We start from the raw sequence: 19,463 nt of genomic DNA on the forward strand, positions 1-19,463 counted from the left end.
GTGAATCTGCTGCTGAGTTTCACAGATGTATACGTGTTAGCCTGTGTTAGGGGTAGTATCTCCAAGCTCAGTGGTCAGATAGCATTGAAATTACTTGTATTTTGAGATACCCAAGTCTACGTTTTAATCTGCATATGTGATCAATGGTCACAAAGAGTTAACACACAATTTATTTCTGAAGATGATAGCAACATTTAAGCAACATGTCACTAGTTGAATAAATCTTCAGAAAAGTTTTTTCTGTTGCATTCCTGTGCCTTGGCATCAGTGCAGGAGCAGCTTTCATTAGTTTATTTGGCAAATGTATTGTTGTAAACCAGGAGTTCTCAAACTGGGGGTTGGGACCCCTCGGGGTCGTAAGGTTATTACATGGGGGGTCGCAAGCTGTCAGCCTCCATCCCAAACCCCGCTTTGCAGCCAGCATTTATAATGGTGTTAAATATATTAAAAAGCCTTTTTAATTTATAAGGGGGGCACTCAGAGGCTTGCTATGTGAAAGGGTTCACCAGTACAAAAGTTTGAGAACCACTGTTGTAAACTTTCACTTGTACTATATGTTTGGAAGGTTAGGGGTCCACCTAGATATCTAGGTATCCAAAGGTGAATCCTCAACATTTGTTTCTAGGGTGGGAGGTCTGTTGGTTCAGTTAGCTTTTCAACAGCACTTCTGGGTAAAGTGTATTAGGAGGAATTATGTATTGATTTCAAGGTGTTTTCTCTTCCTAACTATGTGAACAACACCTACCATATTGCGGATGCTACTGAAATAAAAACATCTGAATTCATGCTAGCTGAAAATGCATCCAAATGGATTTTGTCTGAGTTGTGGGTATCTTCTGCACCTGAAAATTGAACTATACAGCGATTCCTCTGCTTTTTCTTGACCTAGCATGATAGCATGGAGGGCATTTTTCACACCCAGGCTCCTTCTGTAAAGGGCAGTCAACTCATTCAGCCATTTTTTTTTTTTTAGTGAAGCAACAATATTTGGATGCCATAGCTAGTAAACAAACCTAACAGCCGTATATGGAAGGTTAATTGGAAAGGGTCAATGGTTGCCCCTTGATGCGTTGATTGGACTCTGGTCTCTCACTCTCTCCATTCCAGTTGACTCAGACTGACAGGGCCACATATTAAGAAATGTGCAGCCCACAAAAAGAGAACTAACAATCTTTAAATAGCTAACTTGGAGGCTTTGTTCCCTGCTCCTGTTAGTACTGGGCTGAGTAAATTTGCTGAATTGGGGGGTAATAAAAAGCTTAAATTGCAGTCTTTACAAAACAGATGTATGAATATAGGACCTCATGTGCACTTCTATGAGTAGGTCTGGGTTCCAAAGATACAGAGCTACTGCCTAAGAATTTCCCCCTTAAGCCATGTCCGCATTTAAAAAAAAAAAAAAATGAAAATAATCCCTCCCCGGTACTCTGGATTTACAAGCATTCTAATTAAACCTGCTTTACTGTGTTAAATGCCAGAAGCCTTGGGAGCTTAGTCTACACTTCCAACTGACAAAATATTTTTTATAAACTTTCACTCTTATAAACCAGACCCCGGACATCTGCTCCCCTTCAGCATCAAGACAATTTGTATGTGTTACAAAACAAGCAAGTTAAGTTAAAGACTAAGCCTCACCAGTCTTTTCTTGCCGTCTAGGATTTACAGCAATGTACAGAGTACAGCACTACTCATGTAGCTATACACTGCAGCGAAAGGCAGGCTGTGTCCATATTTGTTGCTGGTGTGTAGCTACATGCAGCAAGGAAAGGCTCCACCAAGGGAAGGCACTGGGATACTACAGTGCCAAAAATAGCAGTGTACATGTCTGAGGCACTGTATAGGATGTACACTCTAGGGGGTTCAGTCACTGTAGGGCACTCTACTTGCCTAATCCATGACTCTCTGTCTCCACTGCTATTTATACCTGTGCTAGCTGGGTGTGCAGTTTCTGTACTGTACATGCTGCCATAAGTGTAGACATACATTAAATGTTCTAATAAAAGGACAGACTTCCCAGTTCTCAGGGAGATTGTAGACCCAACTGTGCTTAACACAGGGCCTCTGTCTTGATGGAAATGTACCACCAGGAAAATATCAATTATATGAAGTTTTGTAGGGTTTTCCCCAGCCAACACTAAATACGTTAAAATAAAAACACCCTCTAATGTCCCTGAGATATTAAATCTCCTAAAGTTTCATTTGAAACAAACATAGCCCCAAACAAAGTAGCTGCATTTTAGGTTTAGGTTAACATCTGGGGCAGTACTAAGCATGGTATTGATACTGTTGTGTCGTGTCGTCGTCCCCCCCCCCCCCCCCCATTTCAGGCTGTTCATGGCCTTTCAGTAACCCTCTGTCATAGGACCTTTCTTGACCAGCAGAAAGATGGTGCATTTCAGTTGTTAGCTCACTTGAGTTACCTTAACCTGACTGGCCGCATTTTAGCCTCGAGCGGAGCCAGGTAACTCAACTTCAAATTTGTTAGACGGCATCTTAAACAGGATTTTTTTCAGTCATGTTACGTCAGTCAATTGAGCTAACATGACTGAAGACAATACAAAAGAAATGAAGGTGGAGAAATTTTTCTGTGCTCTAGCTGACTTCTAGAACTTGTTCAATTTACTGATGAACCATAGTTGCTCCTTGAGGGCACATTCAATAGTCGTTACCACTGTAGGACACAGCAGTCAGTCATTAGGATTGCTTTGGTTACTTATGCTATATATCCTTTCTGTAAGAAGATGTTTACAAGGACTTTAGAACGCTAGATGTACTGGCATATCTAGTAAAGCATGTGAACCATTTCTGAGAAATACTCAATGTACTTTCGATTTTAGTTTCTACATGTTAGATAACATAATCCATTGTCAGGGTGGATAAAAATCTAAAAAAACCCTTTAAAATTGGATTTTGGTATAAATCTTAAACATGTTCTAAATATTGGGAATTATGGCTACCTGTATTAGGGCCTAAATTTCACCACTGAACTAGTGGAAGTCACTGGCCAGTCACCTGGAACTAGTCTGAAGTGCTAAACCAGCTTTTTGCAGCATAGTCTTTTCTGCAGGTGTAAAGAGAACTTTCTTTTTATTTTATTCACTTCAGTGACTAATAGCTCATTCAAAGTTGAGAAACTGATAGGGAGTTGAAAAAGCAGGAAAGCTTGCTTTCCCTTTCAATCTGTGAATAACATTTAGATGTAAAAGGATTAGATCTTCTAGTTCTAAAATCTCAAAGGATATGATGACTGGGAACAATCAGCTTGATTAATTACAGATAATACTTTTAAATCAGTTTTAAATGCAAACCATGTTAAACTTTTTGTGGCCAGCACAATTAAGGTAACATTAAATATTAGTTAAAGACACCATTTTACAATTTGATTTGTGCGTTTTAATTTGATTTCCACCCAAATGCAACTTGACAGTCACATGCAAATTAGTAAATAAGAAATGCATCATTCACCATTTTCTATGGAATAAAAATGTAAAAAATTAATCTGAAGGTGTGTATAAAAAGCTATTTAATTGCTTAAATAAATGTGTATAGAGTGCATACTTCTGGTTAGAAAAAAAAACAAACAGATTATGCCAGCCAACGAGAATCAACTTTTCTCTAGGAAAATGAGTAAAGTAAATTGTAAAACAAGATTAAAAGTGGTGATTTAAATCACTTCACCCTGCCCATTTTTACATTAATGATGCTCCATAGTGTTCAACGTCATTTTTAATATAATGCTATTTCATTCACCTGTCCCACGAACATAAGGCTTTTTTTTTTTTTTTTTTTTTGGTCACATCAGCTTGGAACTTTGTACTTAGGCTGAAAGTTTGTGCTGTTTTTTCTTTTGACAGTTGTGACGACTGAGAAGTTGAAGTAAAATCTGTTCCGTACTTGCTAAACATGTGAACAATAGGCAACTTCATTTTGAAAATGCAATTTCACTAGCACTTTAAATCTTTCATAAATTTTTTGCGATTCTGATAACTTTTTTCAGACTATAAATAAGGACTAACTACTGAACAGAATGTAGTCCAGTTTCTTTAATTTGTTTTGTCACATGCTCCCCCATACGATTTCATAACTTGGCAATTTTAAATAGCATTGCTCTAAACAAATTTGAAAAATATTGTAACTTGGACATTTTAACTTTATATGGTGCTGTACAAACTAGCAAATCCTTTTAAAACCTAATCCGTTTGGCTTTCCTAGAAGTTAATTACATATGCCATACAAAAACACAAAGATAATGTTAGTTGTACAGCTAAACACGCTAAAGAGAGGTTTCAGAGTTGTAGCTGTGTCAGTCTGTACCAGCAAAAACGAGGAGTACTTGTGGCACCCTAGAGACTAATAAATGTATTTGGGCATAAGCTTTTGTGGGCTAAACCCACTTCATCAGATGCATGGAGTGGAAAATACAGTAGGAAGATATATATACATAGTACATGAAAAGATGGCAACTCCCATCTTTTCATATTTGCAGTGCAACTACACTGGAATCATGTGTATTTTCTATAGCCCTAGATAATACATATCTCGTAACTATGTTCTCTCTACTAATTTCACAAAGAATCAGTATAATTTATACTTGGTTCTCTAAGGTGTGTATTTAATGTCTAGTATCCATTTACTATCTATTTTCTTCTCTTCAGTCAGTACTTGGGTGCAGTTCAAGTGATGATTCAATTAACAGTGAAATTAACTGTAGGTGGCCCATATATGCTGGCAAACTTTCACTAGAAGGCTGTATGTATCTGACTGTTGTGGGCTATGTCAGACATAAGAATGTCTACACTACAAATGCTGCTGCAGCTATGCCACTGTAGTGTAGATGTTTGAATTGACGGAAGGTAGTTAATCCACCTCTGAGGCCTGGTCTACACTAGAAAATTAGGTTGGTTTAATTGCACTGGCCAGGTGTGTGGGGGGGAAAATCCACACCCTTGAGCGGCATTATTAAGCTGAGCCATATCCCTGTGTAGACAGCACTGGGTCACTGGAAGAATTCTTCTATTGACCAACTACTGCCTGTTGGGGAGGTGGATTGCTTACACTGACTGGCCCCTGAAGCATTACGGTGGTGCAGCTGTACTGCTTTAGCATTTTAAGTGTAGACAAGCCCTCAGAGGTGGTAGCTAGGTTGACAGATGAATCTTTGCATTGACTTAGCTATGTTTACACTGGGAGTTAGGTTGACCTAGCTGTTTTTCAGGATGAGACATTTTTCACAGCCCCGAGGAACATAGCTAGGTTGATCTGATTTAAGTGTAGTCCAAGTCACAGTAATAGACTCACAACTTTTAGGCATATAGCCTCTTGGAGAAATAGAATGTCATAATGCAAGTAAAGACTGAAAGCTCTTCAGGGCAGGGACTGTCTGCTGTACTCAGTACAGCACCTAATAAAAAGATGCCGTGATCTTGATCAGAGCATCTGGGTGCTATTGTAACAAATAAGTGTCAAAACCTAGCAATACATATTTTGACTGAGTGCTTAATCCTGCAGTTTATAAGGTGCTCAACATAGTGGGGGTGCAGAACATCCCTAATCCACAAACTACTTGTTTGGAGGAAATAGTGACTTAGCAACAGGTCTATTTTGAATATTAGTATTTACCTTGGAAAAATGAACCCATGACTGGGTGCAGCTAAACTGAATGTGGAACATGATTAAACTGCAAACATAGCCAAGGACAAATTCTGTACAGTGCCATCTCAAACAAAAGATAACTTGATCTGTGACAACTTTTTTCTAATTCATTTGAAAGTTCAAACATTAAACAATGCCAGGCGTTCAGAACGATTACTTAAGCATCCTTGCAAATTCTACTTTATCATGGGCAAGTAACCTTTTTGTTTTAAAGGAAAAATAAAATATCAGTAGGTCTACATCATGGTAGAATGCAAAGGTTGACTTTTTGCCTTGGCTGGTAAGTTTTCATGACCATTTTGCAAGCCTACATCAAAAGGGATGTGGAGATGTCAAATTTTTCTCAACTGGTGGATTATAATTTTTTTCTTGTTAAAAACTGACTATTTCAGTAACACATGCCTTTTAGCTCCAAGGGTGGATTTCACAACAGATCTTCCTTATGCAGGCTGTCTCATTATTGATGGGTTAGCTTTCACCTCATTTAGCTTTTGTTACAGTGAAAATCACTTGTGCTCACAGAAAAGTTTCCTGCCTTGAATATCACTGGATTTTTCAATTCTTGATGTATATACTCTGGCATTGTCATGATCGTGGAACAGTATGCTTTTAGTGCTATGTACTAGAGCAGTATTTTCCAACGACTGGTCCATGGATCAGCACTGGTCCCAGAGATCTCACTGATACAGTTTAGGAAGGCATGAAGCTGTTTCCTGGTATCAAAAAGGTTGAGAAACATTGTACTAGAGAATTATGCCAAGACACTTTTTCTATGTTAATTCTATTTGAATCAAATTGTGTAACATACTGGTGATTTATGAGCAACAAGGGCGTCCCAATAATTTCACATCTTGTTAGACATAGTCACATCTGGACTCCTATTACAAGCAAGTAACCTTTGTCTACTGTTCATAATAAAGGAGGCTGAAAGTCCTGGGGGAATTCTGCAACAAAAAAATTAAAATTCTGCACACAATATTTTAAAACTCTGCATATTTTATTTTTCGAAATAACATAATATAATCACACCAGTTTCAATTATTTTTGGCTATTTATTTCAAAATACCTGTCAGCAAGTATATCTAACAATACAGACAACAAAAAAGATTTAGGAAATGTTTTTTGACAAATAGATTCTGTACTAGGCATATTAATACAGAACTCTGAGTAATAATTCATTTAAACTACAATACAGACCTGTATTTCCCGTGCCCCTCAGAAGCAGTGCAAAGGCTTGCGGGAATCAGGGATAACAGAGGAGCTGAGGGAGAGGGAAGTAATTGCTGGGAAGGAGCCTGGGTGTGAACTTGTTCCATACTTTTCCCACCCATACCCAACAAGAAGTTTTTTGCAGGTGTGGGGAGGGATTGTTAAGGAGCTTCCCCCAGGCAGATGTTGGCTGACCCCTAGTCTCTCACATTCAGTCAGGCACGTCTTCCCCATCCCCATGTGTCCTTCTACCCTATCCACATCTCCCTCCAACCCCACTCAGACACCCACTCCCCCATCTCCATGTGGGCCTGCACCTCCTACCCCTCTCCCCATCTGTCTCTGTGCCCCCACTCAGCCATCCCTCCCTCCCTCCCCAGGTCTTTTGTTTTTGGCAAGAAACTGAAAAAAATCAGTTTTGGTTACCAAAATATTGGTTGGTTGTTTAGCTTAGCTGTACTAAATATGAGTTTAGGATTCAAACCGTAGGCTTCTGTGTCTAAAATTATTGGCATGTGTATGAAAATTCATAAAACTTAATGTAGTCAAAGTCTAACCTAACCCCTTAACACTGAAGCAACTTTATTGTGGAGTGACACATTCTGTGCCACTAAAATTTTCATAAATAAAATTATCTGCTAGTGCTAGAAATACGTAAGCACATATTTAATGGTAAGCACATGAGTAATTCAAAGTCAGTACTTCAGTGTGACTAATCATGTGGGTAAATTTACACACTTACATGTGTGTCAAACATCTTGCTCTGGACAGGCAGCAATGGGAAAAATGGATTGTGCCACCAACCTCACGAGTTCTAGGTCTAAACCCCTCTATGGTCTGAGTCCTTTTCCAGGTCCCAGCTCAGAGTAGAGGGCAAGGGGGATCTTGCTTCCCTGGGGATGTCTTGAGCCCTGTCCCCATTGCCAGGATTTTGGTGACCCCTACCCATTTATGGCCATCTGACTGCCTCCATTCCCCCTCATGTGAGTCAGATTTGGCGGTTGGGTATCTTACCTTTCTTGCGGTATGTGAGGTCCACTCCCTGTTTGTGTACCAGGATCATCTATCAGTTCTGCTAACATATCTGACACCAGTTGTTGGGGGTGGTTGAATTAAGCTGGGAGGAGAGCTCTGTCCTGCTGGCTAAGAGCAGCTACATGGGAGAATTTACCGTGGCACAAATGTAATGGTTCAGCTGTGTCACCGCAAGGTATGTAGTATAGACGTAACTTGAGGAATTGCATAGCACTGTGTGGCTTAGTGGAAAGACCACTGGACTGAGACTAGTCCTAGCTCTGCCTCTGGGCTGCTGGGTGACCTTGCCTGAGTCATTTTCACTTCTATACCCATTTTACAAATGTGAAACTGAGGCATGATGTAAAGTTCTCTGAGATCTTCTGATGAAAAGTACTATGTAAAAGCTAGGTCTCTTTATTATTACCACAAAAGTATATCAGCTGCAAATCTAAATGAGAACTACAACTACCTGAATGACCACTAACTCCTACCACCAAATATTTTTCTTCCTGTTTTTTAAAAAATTAGGAAACTAAATGCAAAAAAAACTTCATTAACACAGTTAATGTTGCCTGATGATACCTCATGACCTTTCAGAACATAAAGTTGAGCGAAACTAAAACATCTGAAAACCAGGAAATAGAGGTAAGGTAAGCACCTACACAGCCTTAACTTTGTCCTCTTTGAGCAATGCCCCAATATGCTCAACACACACTTTCTCCCCTTTACTATAATAGACAGGCAGTGCCTGCACTTGCCCTATACAAACATTGAGCCTGCTCTCATGACAGAATTCTGCACTGTTACATTTTAACAACCACTTCATATCCTCTTACAACCCATTCATACTTCAGCACAGGGTAACACTTAGTTATACTTTCCCCACCCATCATTAAATCCACAGACTGCTGTTGTATCCCACCTCACTACTGACAATACCCATGGCACGAAGACCAAACTGCCCTGCTGCTGACACAACCTGCACAATTCTGTATTGAAATGATGTAGACTGGAACCTCAAGGTACATACATACTCTTTTCCTTTGGTAACACGCACAGGTTGGTTGCGGGGGCGACTCAAAACCAGATCTCATATCACTGTCAGTTGCCCCCAAACTACTTCAACTCACTCCTCCACCATTCAGTACAGTTACATATAACACAGTGCATGTAGCTGGAATGCATGCAGATAATACCCAGTGGCTATTGCCAGTTCCAGAGGGCAGAGTTACGGTTGTATGGATGTTTACCTTAACTCTGGTTTTCAGAAATTTTAGTTTTGCTGAACTCGGCATTCTGGAGGGGCATGAGATATCACTGAGCAACCTTTACGCTGCGTTAATGAAGTTTGCCATTTAACTTGAGTGACTTTGTATTTCATGATTTCTTAAATGTTGGCTTGATATTCCACTGAATTTGTCACTCAGGATTTAAAACTTTTTTAAAAAAATACCAGAACTAGAACAATTAGGTTCAGAGATGACTGGAAATCTTAAAGTGGAGGAATAAGCAGGGATAGTTTAATGCTGAAAGGAGGGGAAATTATTTACAGAATAAAGTAAGGAGGTAAAAGCTAGCTGAGGTCTCCGGTAGGATTCCAGAAAGACTCATGTACTCCAGAGACCATGCAGCTTAAGTGGGGACTTTAGATGAACTGCCTCTAATACTGTATTTCTGTCTCTTAATGGCCTTTTTTTAAACTGGACAAGACTGTTGCTCTAAGCCAAATAAGTCAAAATTTGTTCACTAAAATTACATACCATAAGATGCCTAACTATTTGGCTGTTAATCATCTAATATTAATCTTAAAATAAACTCCATTTGGGTATTGTACTCTTAATAAACAACCTTAATCTTGTTTTCAAGGTGGCTGATTTCATCTTCTAGATTTGAATCAGACTAGTGGGTCCTTTTTCACTTGGCTATAATTTTCATAATAAAAGAGATGAATGACTAGCAAACTGAATTTAATAATGCTTTATAGACAAATGATGTCTGTAGTAACTTTATGGCTGGGTTTGGATATATATGTTCTTAAGATAATTAACTTTCTGAATTGGTTCTCAAGTGACTTATGACTGGTTTATTTATAATTTATATATATATATTTTATTTTAAAGAATACCATTCTGAAGCTTCCTTGGGATCTTATGAATAGTTACTAGAAATTACACCTGTCTAGTTCCTTTAATTGAGCGCTCTCCAGTACTCCACCAGAATGAGAGGAGTAATGCAAGTCAACGGGAGAGCATCTCCCGTTGATGCAGCACAGTGTAGACTCTGCAGTAAGTCAACCTAAGCTACGTCTACTCCAGCTAAGTTATTCACGTAGCTGGAGTGGCATAATTTAGTTCGACTAACCGTAGAAGTGTAGACAAGACCTTACAATGGCAGCAGTACTCTGGTGTGAAGAAGGTGCTATGGAAATATAGGGTAGCCAGACTTCATAATGGCCTGTGACTATAGACGTACGGTGTAAAAAGTGACCACAATAGCAATAGATCTTGACAAATTTTAATATGCAAGAAAATATATTAGTGTCCACGTACATAGTGTCAGTACTTCATATCCACTAATGAGAAATGACTTGACTTCCTGTCTAGTCCAATGTAGATATCTGCCTAAATGACAGAATTGGAGAACATAAAACCAAGTTGCATCAGTATAACTTTTATTTTCTATCAACGTAGGAGTGGACTAGTCCTCCTTGTACTACCGTTTGTAGGAAGTGTTTGGATTTAAAAAAAAAATCAATTCTATTAAATCATGTAATGGAAGAGATGTCATGTTACTCAGTTCTAGTACTGTACCCATTAAGGTTCTTGTAATTGCAGGACTTGCTGTTAAGACAACTGTTAAAACATGGTGGATTATTATGAGGTTCTAGGAGTGCATAGGCTTGCCTCACCAGAAGACATTAAAAAGGCGTAAGTACCATTTTCTTTGTTCAAGTCAAATCTTGCATACCTTCCCATAAATGTATACACTTGATCTCTAGATATCAAATTTCATATCAAAAGTATTGGTAATTGATACTAGTAATTCAGAAAACTATTAGTGAGTGCTCCAGAAAATCCATCTTTCATTTTATGTACACACATCAGGAGAAATGTTTCTAAGGTACTTTTGTATCCTAATAGAGCACATTAACCATTCTAAAAATTGATCCCAAGCTCTTTTTAAAAAAAGAGAAACTTTCTATACTTTTTGTCAGTCACTTTCAGGTAGAGGTTTTATGAAATGCACTGGATTAGATCATAATCAGCTGTTCATTCTAGTGTACTTATGCCAATTTTGTGTGTCATTTAGACTAGATTAGAAACTATAGAGTTAAGTAATTCTCTTATTGTAGATCATTTCAGGTTAGAACCTTTCTTGGCTCCCTCATGCTTCCTTGGCTTCAGCCTCTCATCAGTTTTCTTTTCTCTCCCTTGGTGTAGACTGCATGTTTACCAGTACCAAATCTCCTCTTGCTTCCTGGAAACACCCACTGCCTCAAGTCATTTTGCATTCTGATGCTGCACTCCTGTGTATTCACTATCCATCCACTATCTGGTGCCACTTGCAAACTTGATCAGATTGGAACAAACACAAATAAAAGACCTGAAGCAGCCATTCATGCATGTGGAGAGGAGCTTGTTTTGTAGACTGGGCAAAAAGCTTCTAGAAACCCTTAAGGTTCTGGACTTTTCAGAATTCTCAGGAATAGTCTCTGTTTCCAGACTGAGCACTTCCTGGAAGTATACCCTGATCCACCATTTGAGAACTGGCTTACCATGCTATATGCAACTTCCTTTATACTAGGTTTTTAACTGGCTTCAGATTATCATTGTAGATCAGTTTGTAGATACCTCTTCAAAATGTGGAGTAATGATTTCAAATACTATTAAAGATTTTCACAGAGCACTGAATGGGGCAAGAATAACATTGAGCTGTTAGAGTACTTTATAGCTTCAGCCTAACCGTATGGTACCTAGAAGTGCTCCCTCCTAATCAATACTGACAATGCCCTGCAAGCTTGCCTCAGATTTTGAGGCAGCAGAGGTAGTGGCAACATCTGCTGTGTGGATCAGCTAAAGTTATCAGTCTGACTCCATTTCCTTCCCATTTCAAAATCTTCAGAATGCCCCAAACCAAGATGAAGTCTCCTCCAATTAAAAAAAAAAAAAAAATATGAAGCAACTTCTTTGGAAATTAACTCTGGCTTTATCAGATGAGATCTGTTTTCCATGCTTTGACTTAATGGATTGAACATCTGCTATAAAAAGGTGAACACATTTAAATTAGGAAAGTTTTTAGAGAAATCAGATACAGCTTTTAATTTAGACTTTTATGCATTACTTGCAACTATAAAATAGCTGTCTGGCAGCAACGCTAAAGTGAATGAGTGACAAATCTTAGTTTCCAATCACTTTTTTCAGAAACAACTTGGTGGAAGCTTTCCTTGTGGAACATCTTCCTTTCATGGGCTGCCAAATATTATGCAACATTTCTAGTTTCCAGTAACTTGTACATGCTTTATCAGTTTCCTGCCACAGCCTAGTATAGAAGGCTTATGCTGATCAAACCCTGGTAGCGAATGAGAGCTTTAATTTCGTAGGCATACCTGTATGGATAACTACTTAACTCAAACATTCAAGCTTATGCTCCTGTTTGATCATAAAACTATCCCAAATATAATCTGTACACTTAAATACTGAGGGGGACAAGACTGTAAAACTGTTTTACACTAAATTATTATTCTTGGGGGTACTCTCATCAGGCTAGGGATTGTGCATACGGTGTAGCCTACAAATCTTTCAGCGTAGTTCCTCCAGCTGTTGTCTGTCCACCAAAAACACAATCTGATTACAAACACGGAAAGAGTTGCTACTACGGTATAGCATTAAATCCTACTTGGATGTTAGAACTCTGAGGAGAACATGCAGCAGAAAGTGTCTGTGGTCTCCAGATCTACAGGCTTGGGCAAAGAGGTTTCTTTGTACCTTCCCTACCTCTACCTTCCTACATGCCAACCCAGTTCTCCATTCAATCGTTGGCGGAGGAGGAGGTAGGGCTAACTTTTCTTGCAAGAATTGCCTCTGAAAATCAGATTGTCAACAGCCAACCTTCTCAGATGTAGTAAGGTTATTGAGAGAACAGAGGGAATCACGGAAGCAGCTAAAAGAGTTTAGCTGCAAACAGGGCCTCCATCAGTCAACAGCACCCAGGAGTAATTGATTCCCAGTAAAATATTTCTTTAGCAAAACTGGAGGGTAGCCTGACAGCTTAAGTTACTTATCTGTGTATCAGCAAAATTTCTTGGAATAGGTCTACAAATAAGATTTGAGCGACTAAATGTCCTAATTAGGGTGACCAGACAGCAAGTGTGAAAAATCGGGACGGGTTGGGGGGTAATAGGCGTCTATATAAGACAAAGCCCCAAATATCGGGACTGTCCCTATAAAATCAGGACATCTGGTCACCCTAGTCCTAATTCATGATTTCCTATTTTGACACCTGTATTTCTTATGTATATCTGTCTGAGTGCAGTTTACTGAAATAGAGCATGATTTATCTTCCCTTTTCATTTCAGGTACCGCAAACTAGCACTAAAGTGGCACCCCGATAAAAATCCAGATAATAAAGAAGAAGCTGAGAGGCGATTCAAACAAGTAGCTGAAGCATATGAGGTTTTGTCAGATGGTAAGTATCTTAAAAGGGATCTTGGCAGCAGGTAATCTTTGGTTATGGAATGCTGTAGTGGAAATGCTGAAGAAGCATAGTGCTTTAAAGGGGTTTTCTTAAATTGGTCCACAAATGGCACTTTTTTTTTGTGGTGAGCAATTAGTTTGATGCTCTTGGAAAAGTGGGAAGTAGTTGTACAGTCTGGTGCTGAGCAGGTGGGAAGTGAGGAGAAATTCCGAGACACACATATTTTTGAATGAGTTGATATAACAGTTTAATCCTACATGTTAAATCCTGAGTCTACAGAGACCTGTGATTAAGAATGACTCCTCTACAGGAGTTCGTAAAGATTTGAAAGCATGGAATTTTGAGTGATATAACCTTGGAATCCATTAGCTGAAGCCACGGTGGTCATACTTCTTCCTAAACCCCTAAAAGTCTCTTCTCATCACTTGGTTCTCCATTTTTTTTCTAATTCATGTCCTATTAATTGGGGTAACAAGTCCAAATTTTTTTTTTCTTTACCAACTAACCAGCTGTATGCAGGAACTGATCATGTTAGATGTGTGTGTATATAGATCTGAATACCAAAAGCCTCCCTTCCTCTCCTTTCAATAGCCAAAACGAGCAATAGGGTAACTCTCAATATAACATTTAATTTCTAATACACTGTCAGAAGGGCAGTACCCTTTTAAGAATTTTGTGGCTTTCAAAATTCTGTGGGAGAGGTGATATGTTATGAGGGAATCTCCTAAACAGATTATGCAGCCTTCCCACGTAGCATGGTGCGTAATGTATGTGGAAGAATCCGTGGAGTGGCTCACTGGCAAGTGGTTTGTGTCGCAATAAGAAATGTGAAAGAATGTATGGGTGGTGTATTTATGTCTAACTTGTTTTTATAAAGTTAACTTTATAAATTTAGTGTAGAAGTTGCTGAAATTCCACAGTTGTCTTGCTTTGTTTTGGGCTCCATAATAAGAGCTCTGACAAGGCTTACAGAATGTTTAGAATTGTCTGAAACTACTTGTTATGGGGGTTGGGAGCCTTAAATTCTAATCAGTTTTAATATTTTGTAAGGATTAACCTCTTTGTAGGAAACATTTACTTAGAATTGGTCAGAATCAAAATTGTATAGAATGAGCTACTATAAGCAAGAGATCACGTTGGTTTCCCTTCAGTGTAACTCCTTGACTTATAAGGAAGCATCTCTTTTGTCAGAGCATTGTCAGCAGCTAATCTGAACCATAAATCAAAGGGTTTGTGCATCTTCTATATTCTGTATCCTCAGATAACTTACTGGAGCTGTTAGTATTTTTTAAACACTAAAAAAATAGCATGTATTTCTGGATGTTATACCATGGAAGATCTTTATCAGCCATCTTTTTATTTTTTGTGTATGTTTAAAAGCATTGAACATTTTCCCCACTAATCTAGTTCATCCTTTGACATTTTTTCACTCTTCTCCCTTCTCTGCTTCCCGAAAAAGTAAACTGGTACAATTGGGCATTTTCCTCTTCACCTATTTCATATGCATTAATCCTGCCAGAAACATTCATTGCTCGTGGGCTGGTCATAGGAAGTTAATTCCTGCTGGTAGCCTTAACGTGACTATTTGTTTAAGACCTACAATATAGAAACTTCTCCCATTTTTCCATATGCTTGTCTAATTTACATAAGAATGTCCATACTGGGTCAGATGAAAGGTCCATCTAGCCCAGTATCCTGTCTTCCAACAGTGGCCAATGCCAGGTGCTTCAGAGGGAATGAACAGAAGAGGTAATCATCAAGTGATCCATCCCCTATTGCCCATTCCCAGCTTCTGGCAAACAGAGGCTAGGAACACCATCCCTGCTCATCCTGGCTAATAGCCATTGATGGACCTATCCTCCTTCTCCAACATTCAGGTTAATAGAGGAGTAACACTACTTCCTCCCCAGAAATGTCCTCATGAACTTCACTTGCAACAAGTGACTATGGGAAAAGTTCTGCTAGAGCAGCACCATCCTTTGTCTAGTCTGCCTCTCAAAATAGGGCCTGGTTTGGCAGGCTACAGACTTGTTCACCCTGCCTCATGTTTTGGTTTCTGGTGCCTAATTTATAAGGGCTAGGCAGAAACTTCCTCTGTGGGCAACTTATTCCAGAACTGTCATCCTCTAGGTTTCTTGCACCTTCCTGTGAAACATTTGCCTCTGATTGTTAGGGACAGGATATTGGACTAGATGGACATCTGGTTTGATCTGGTACAACTATTCCCATGTTGCACTAAGAGGGTTATTTCAGTGTAATGCAGCATCTATAAAACTTGGTTATTTTTCATAACCAGCCTGTACAAATCATACTGTTGATATCCACATGTCAGGTACTTTAGCTTTGATTCAACATGGCTAATTTAACCCAGGAGAGTGGTTGGAGAGGCAATCAATTCTCCTATAATTTTATTAATAATTTTGTCATCATTACAATTTTGAACAGAGATGGGTTTTGGCAAGAGTAGCTCTGTTCAGGATTATCCATGCAAAGAATACTTGACTACTGTGCCTGTAGTTCCAAGAACATGAAGTTCTCAAAATAAACTTTCTGTTCTGCCAGCCCACATGCAGGACTTCCTGTCTCTTGCCTGCTGCTTTTTTCTAGGCTGCCCAGCTTCTTGTTTCATTGGTCCTCTTTCACTCATTTGACAGGCTGTTTAAAATGCTCATTTTTTTTCTTCTTCGGGAAATCACTTTATTGAAAGGTAGTGTTGTTATTGAACTACCTTAATTGAAAGGTAGTTTATTGAAAGATAGGTACAGACTTGTGAAGCACTTGAAGCCAGAAGGAATTCATAAAGCTTCAATATCCAAGAGATAATTTTGTCTTGGACTTGAATCATGAATGGTGGCTGGTGCCTATAGAATAGGCACAATCCCTTTAGATAAGGGGTTCTTACTAAATTCTTTAGTGTCCCAAAATGTTAACTGTTAAGTGATAGTGCTTTTTCCCTGAACACACAGTCTTGAAGTTCCTGATCAGACTCCCATTAAAGTCAGTGAGAAGACTACAGTGAGTGTTGGATCAGACTATAAGTGTCTAGTTTTCTCAAATCCTCTGGCAAGTCTCTTGCTTGCACTTCCAGAATAGTGTCTGAACTGCTGGAGCAATAAGCCCCATGTTCTACCTGGCAGAACTCTTCAGGCTGCTCTGTCAGTAATAAGTTCATACTGAACTCTATAATGCACATTTGATTTAGTTCTCTCTTCTTCTCCCCCCCCCCCCCCCCCCCCAAAAAAAAAATTGCCCTGGAAAAAGATTACTAACAATGAAGTTGCATACCCATGGACTTCCGAACATGGCAAGCAAGTAATTTCAGTCAGCATTTTTTGTGTGTTAAACAGCCCCTCCTTCACTTGTGCTCTTTTCCATCCTGCATCCATACCTAGCCTTCCTCTTTGAAAGAAGCCTTCCCACAATCTGATATCTCAGTGGCAAAGTCTCTTACCAGTTTTGCCGCAGTGCCTTTAGTTATCTTGCTGAATATACGAACATGAAGACCATAGGCTTCCTTCCAAGGAAGAGCTACATTTCAGCATACTAAATCATCTCTCAGTGGAAACTGTAATACAGTATGGTGAACTTGACGCCTTATTAGTAGCTACTAGAACTAAATTGACACACAGTTTTGTCTTCACACACAGTGCTTTGATGATCTTTAGCAAAACATTTGTACTCTGCATTTTCTATAACAAATATGGCTTAAATAAACTTGCTGTGATAAAATTCAACTGAGTACGTTAATGATACATACTGCATTTCTACTGATGTAATTAACTTTTTTTTGTAGCTAAAAAACGTGACATCTATGACAAATATGGAAAAGAAGGCTTAAATGGAGGAGGTGGAGGTATGTAGACTTGGCATGTTTTTTCTTCCATATCATCTGAATGATTTTAACAAACTGTTCCACTCTGCAGACTCATTTTAGTTACATATTAGTTCATGCTCTGAAAAGCATTTGTAGCCATAAGAGCTAAACTCTTTTTAAATGCAATTAAATTATGTAGAAACAGAGCCACTAGTAGTGATGTGTTATCACATACCATAGAGTAGCAACTTGACATGACTCTGATAGGACTAGTTCCAGCTAGTGAATTTGCCTATCTAGTCCAAAACAATATTTTAAACGTATAACAGGAATTAGTCTGTATAGTCAAAGTAAGTGAGGAAAAGCAAGTTAGACTCTAACTTGGCCCAACATTTAAATTTTGAAACTTTTTTTACAACGCATAAGACCAAAAGAAGAGACTACATTTTTTTTCTAAAATGTGTTCCAGTTATCAGGTGCTTTTTAAACAAATGTGACATTAACCTGCAAAGCAGAATCTGAAAGTTTCATTTTTACTCAGTCATGTTCGTTTAAAAAAAAAAAAAAAATTTTTTTTAGTCTTGTTTTTGAAAGAGACTATCAGGTAGTCCAATAATAAATCAGAGGAGAAACTCTTCCCAAATTCTGCTAGGAGAGTCTACAATCATAAGCATAGTCTTAACAACTGAAGTGTCTAATTTTAGCTTGTATTTGCCAAGTGTAAGTCAGATTCTTCATGTAATATAAATCAGTGATTTTTTTTTTTTTTTTTTTTTTTTTTTTGACCTGTGGTCCCCAGACTCCTGGGGGTGTACAGACTAAGATTTCCAAAGGGCTCCGCACCTCCATTCAAAATTTTTTTTGAACAGTCTGCACGTGAAAAAAGGTTGAAAACCACTGATCTAAATCAAAAGCTGGCAAGTGATACTATCAAATAAACCATCACAAGATTATACTGATTCAGGCAGTAAAGATGTACCAGACTTCAACACCAACAAAGAGCTTTGAGTTTAAAAAAAAAAAAAAATCAGACAATAATAAGACTTCATTTTTAGTCAAATGTGTACCTTTAAGTATAATGAGAAATAAATGTTGATGTCTAGAAACCTGCAGAAGAACATAAATGATAAAAATAACTTGTAGACTACTATTAACTTTAGGGATATCTGGAAAGGGGATGGGCAGAGAAATTGAAACTTTAGTAATAAACTACAGATAACCTCTTTGTTTCCATATTTTACTAATTGGACAGTCATTCTCTGCTGTTGAAAAACTGATTACAGTAATTCCAGATACAGTAGAGCTTTTTAGCAGAATGTGAAGAAAATTTAACTTGAAGTCTCGCTTAATTGTATTAAATGTGGTTTGAAGAATATATTGAGAAAATCCATCCAATGAGCCAGGAATGAACTATTGTGAAAAACTAGAATTTTCTATTTTAGAAACTATAGAAACACATACAGCTTATATGTACAACTCAAATATTTTATGCTTCTGTAGTGTGAAGAGTTTTAAAATGTGACTTCTTTTTCTGCAGGTGGAAGTCATTTTGACAGCCCATTTGAATATGGATTTACATTCCGTAACCCAGATGATGTCTTTAGGGAGTTTTTTGGTGGAAGGGACCCCTTTTCATTTGACTTCTTTGGTAAGTCAGCGGCTTTTGGGGAGTGGTGGTGGAGCATCAAAGTAGTGGCTAAAATTCATATCTACGTAACAGATGTGTATAATTTGACTTTCACTGGAAATAGTTCTATTACTGATCTCTTGGACTTTTTAAAAAGTCTTTTTTTTTTTTTTTTTTTCCCCTCTCCTATCTCCCTCCTTGCTTTTTGCTGTTGCACGTAGGGTTTTGCAATCAGCTTTTTCTCTCTCAAGGTCTGATTTGTTTAAAAATAATATATCAATTTTGCTATGGTCTTTCTAAAAGAAGAAACTAATAAATCACACAGAAGAATTTTGCTTTAGTAAATGTGGATTGCTCTGTCTGTATGGCATACAAACACTTTCTTCCCGAGTCTGGTGCCACATGATAGTCAGAAAAAATGAACTCTTCTTCTCTCTTCCCCCCCCCCCC

General features: G+C 38.4%; 1 protein-coding gene across 2 annotated transcripts in view; it reads left to right on the plus strand.

The window, feature by feature from the left end:
• The window catches only part of DNAJB6 (DnaJ heat shock protein family (Hsp40) member B6), a 95,298-nt gene that overhangs the window by 12,661 nt on the left and 63,174 nt on the right, over positions 1-19,463 (plus strand). For both annotated transcript variants that reach the window (XM_026652024.2, XM_029911626.1), the window contains exons 2-5: positions 10,713-10,805; positions 13,454-13,563; positions 17,366-17,425; positions 18,924-19,034. In XM_026652024.2, the coding sequence (XP_026507809.1) occupies positions 10,741-10,805; positions 13,454-13,563; positions 17,366-17,425; positions 18,924-19,034 (346 nt within the window). In that variant the 5' untranslated portion in view covers positions 10,713-10,740. The remainder of the gene's footprint in view (positions 1-10,712; positions 10,806-13,453; positions 13,564-17,365; positions 17,426-18,923; positions 19,035-19,463) is intronic.

Source organism: Terrapene carolina, unplaced genomic scaffold, assembly GCF_002925995.2.
Source record: "Terrapene carolina triunguis isolate 2854851 unplaced genomic scaffold, T_m_triunguis-2.0 Scaffold111, whole genome shotgun sequence".
In the NCBI taxonomy this organism is placed as follows: domain Eukaryota; kingdom Metazoa; phylum Chordata; order Testudines; family Emydidae; genus Terrapene; species Terrapene triunguis.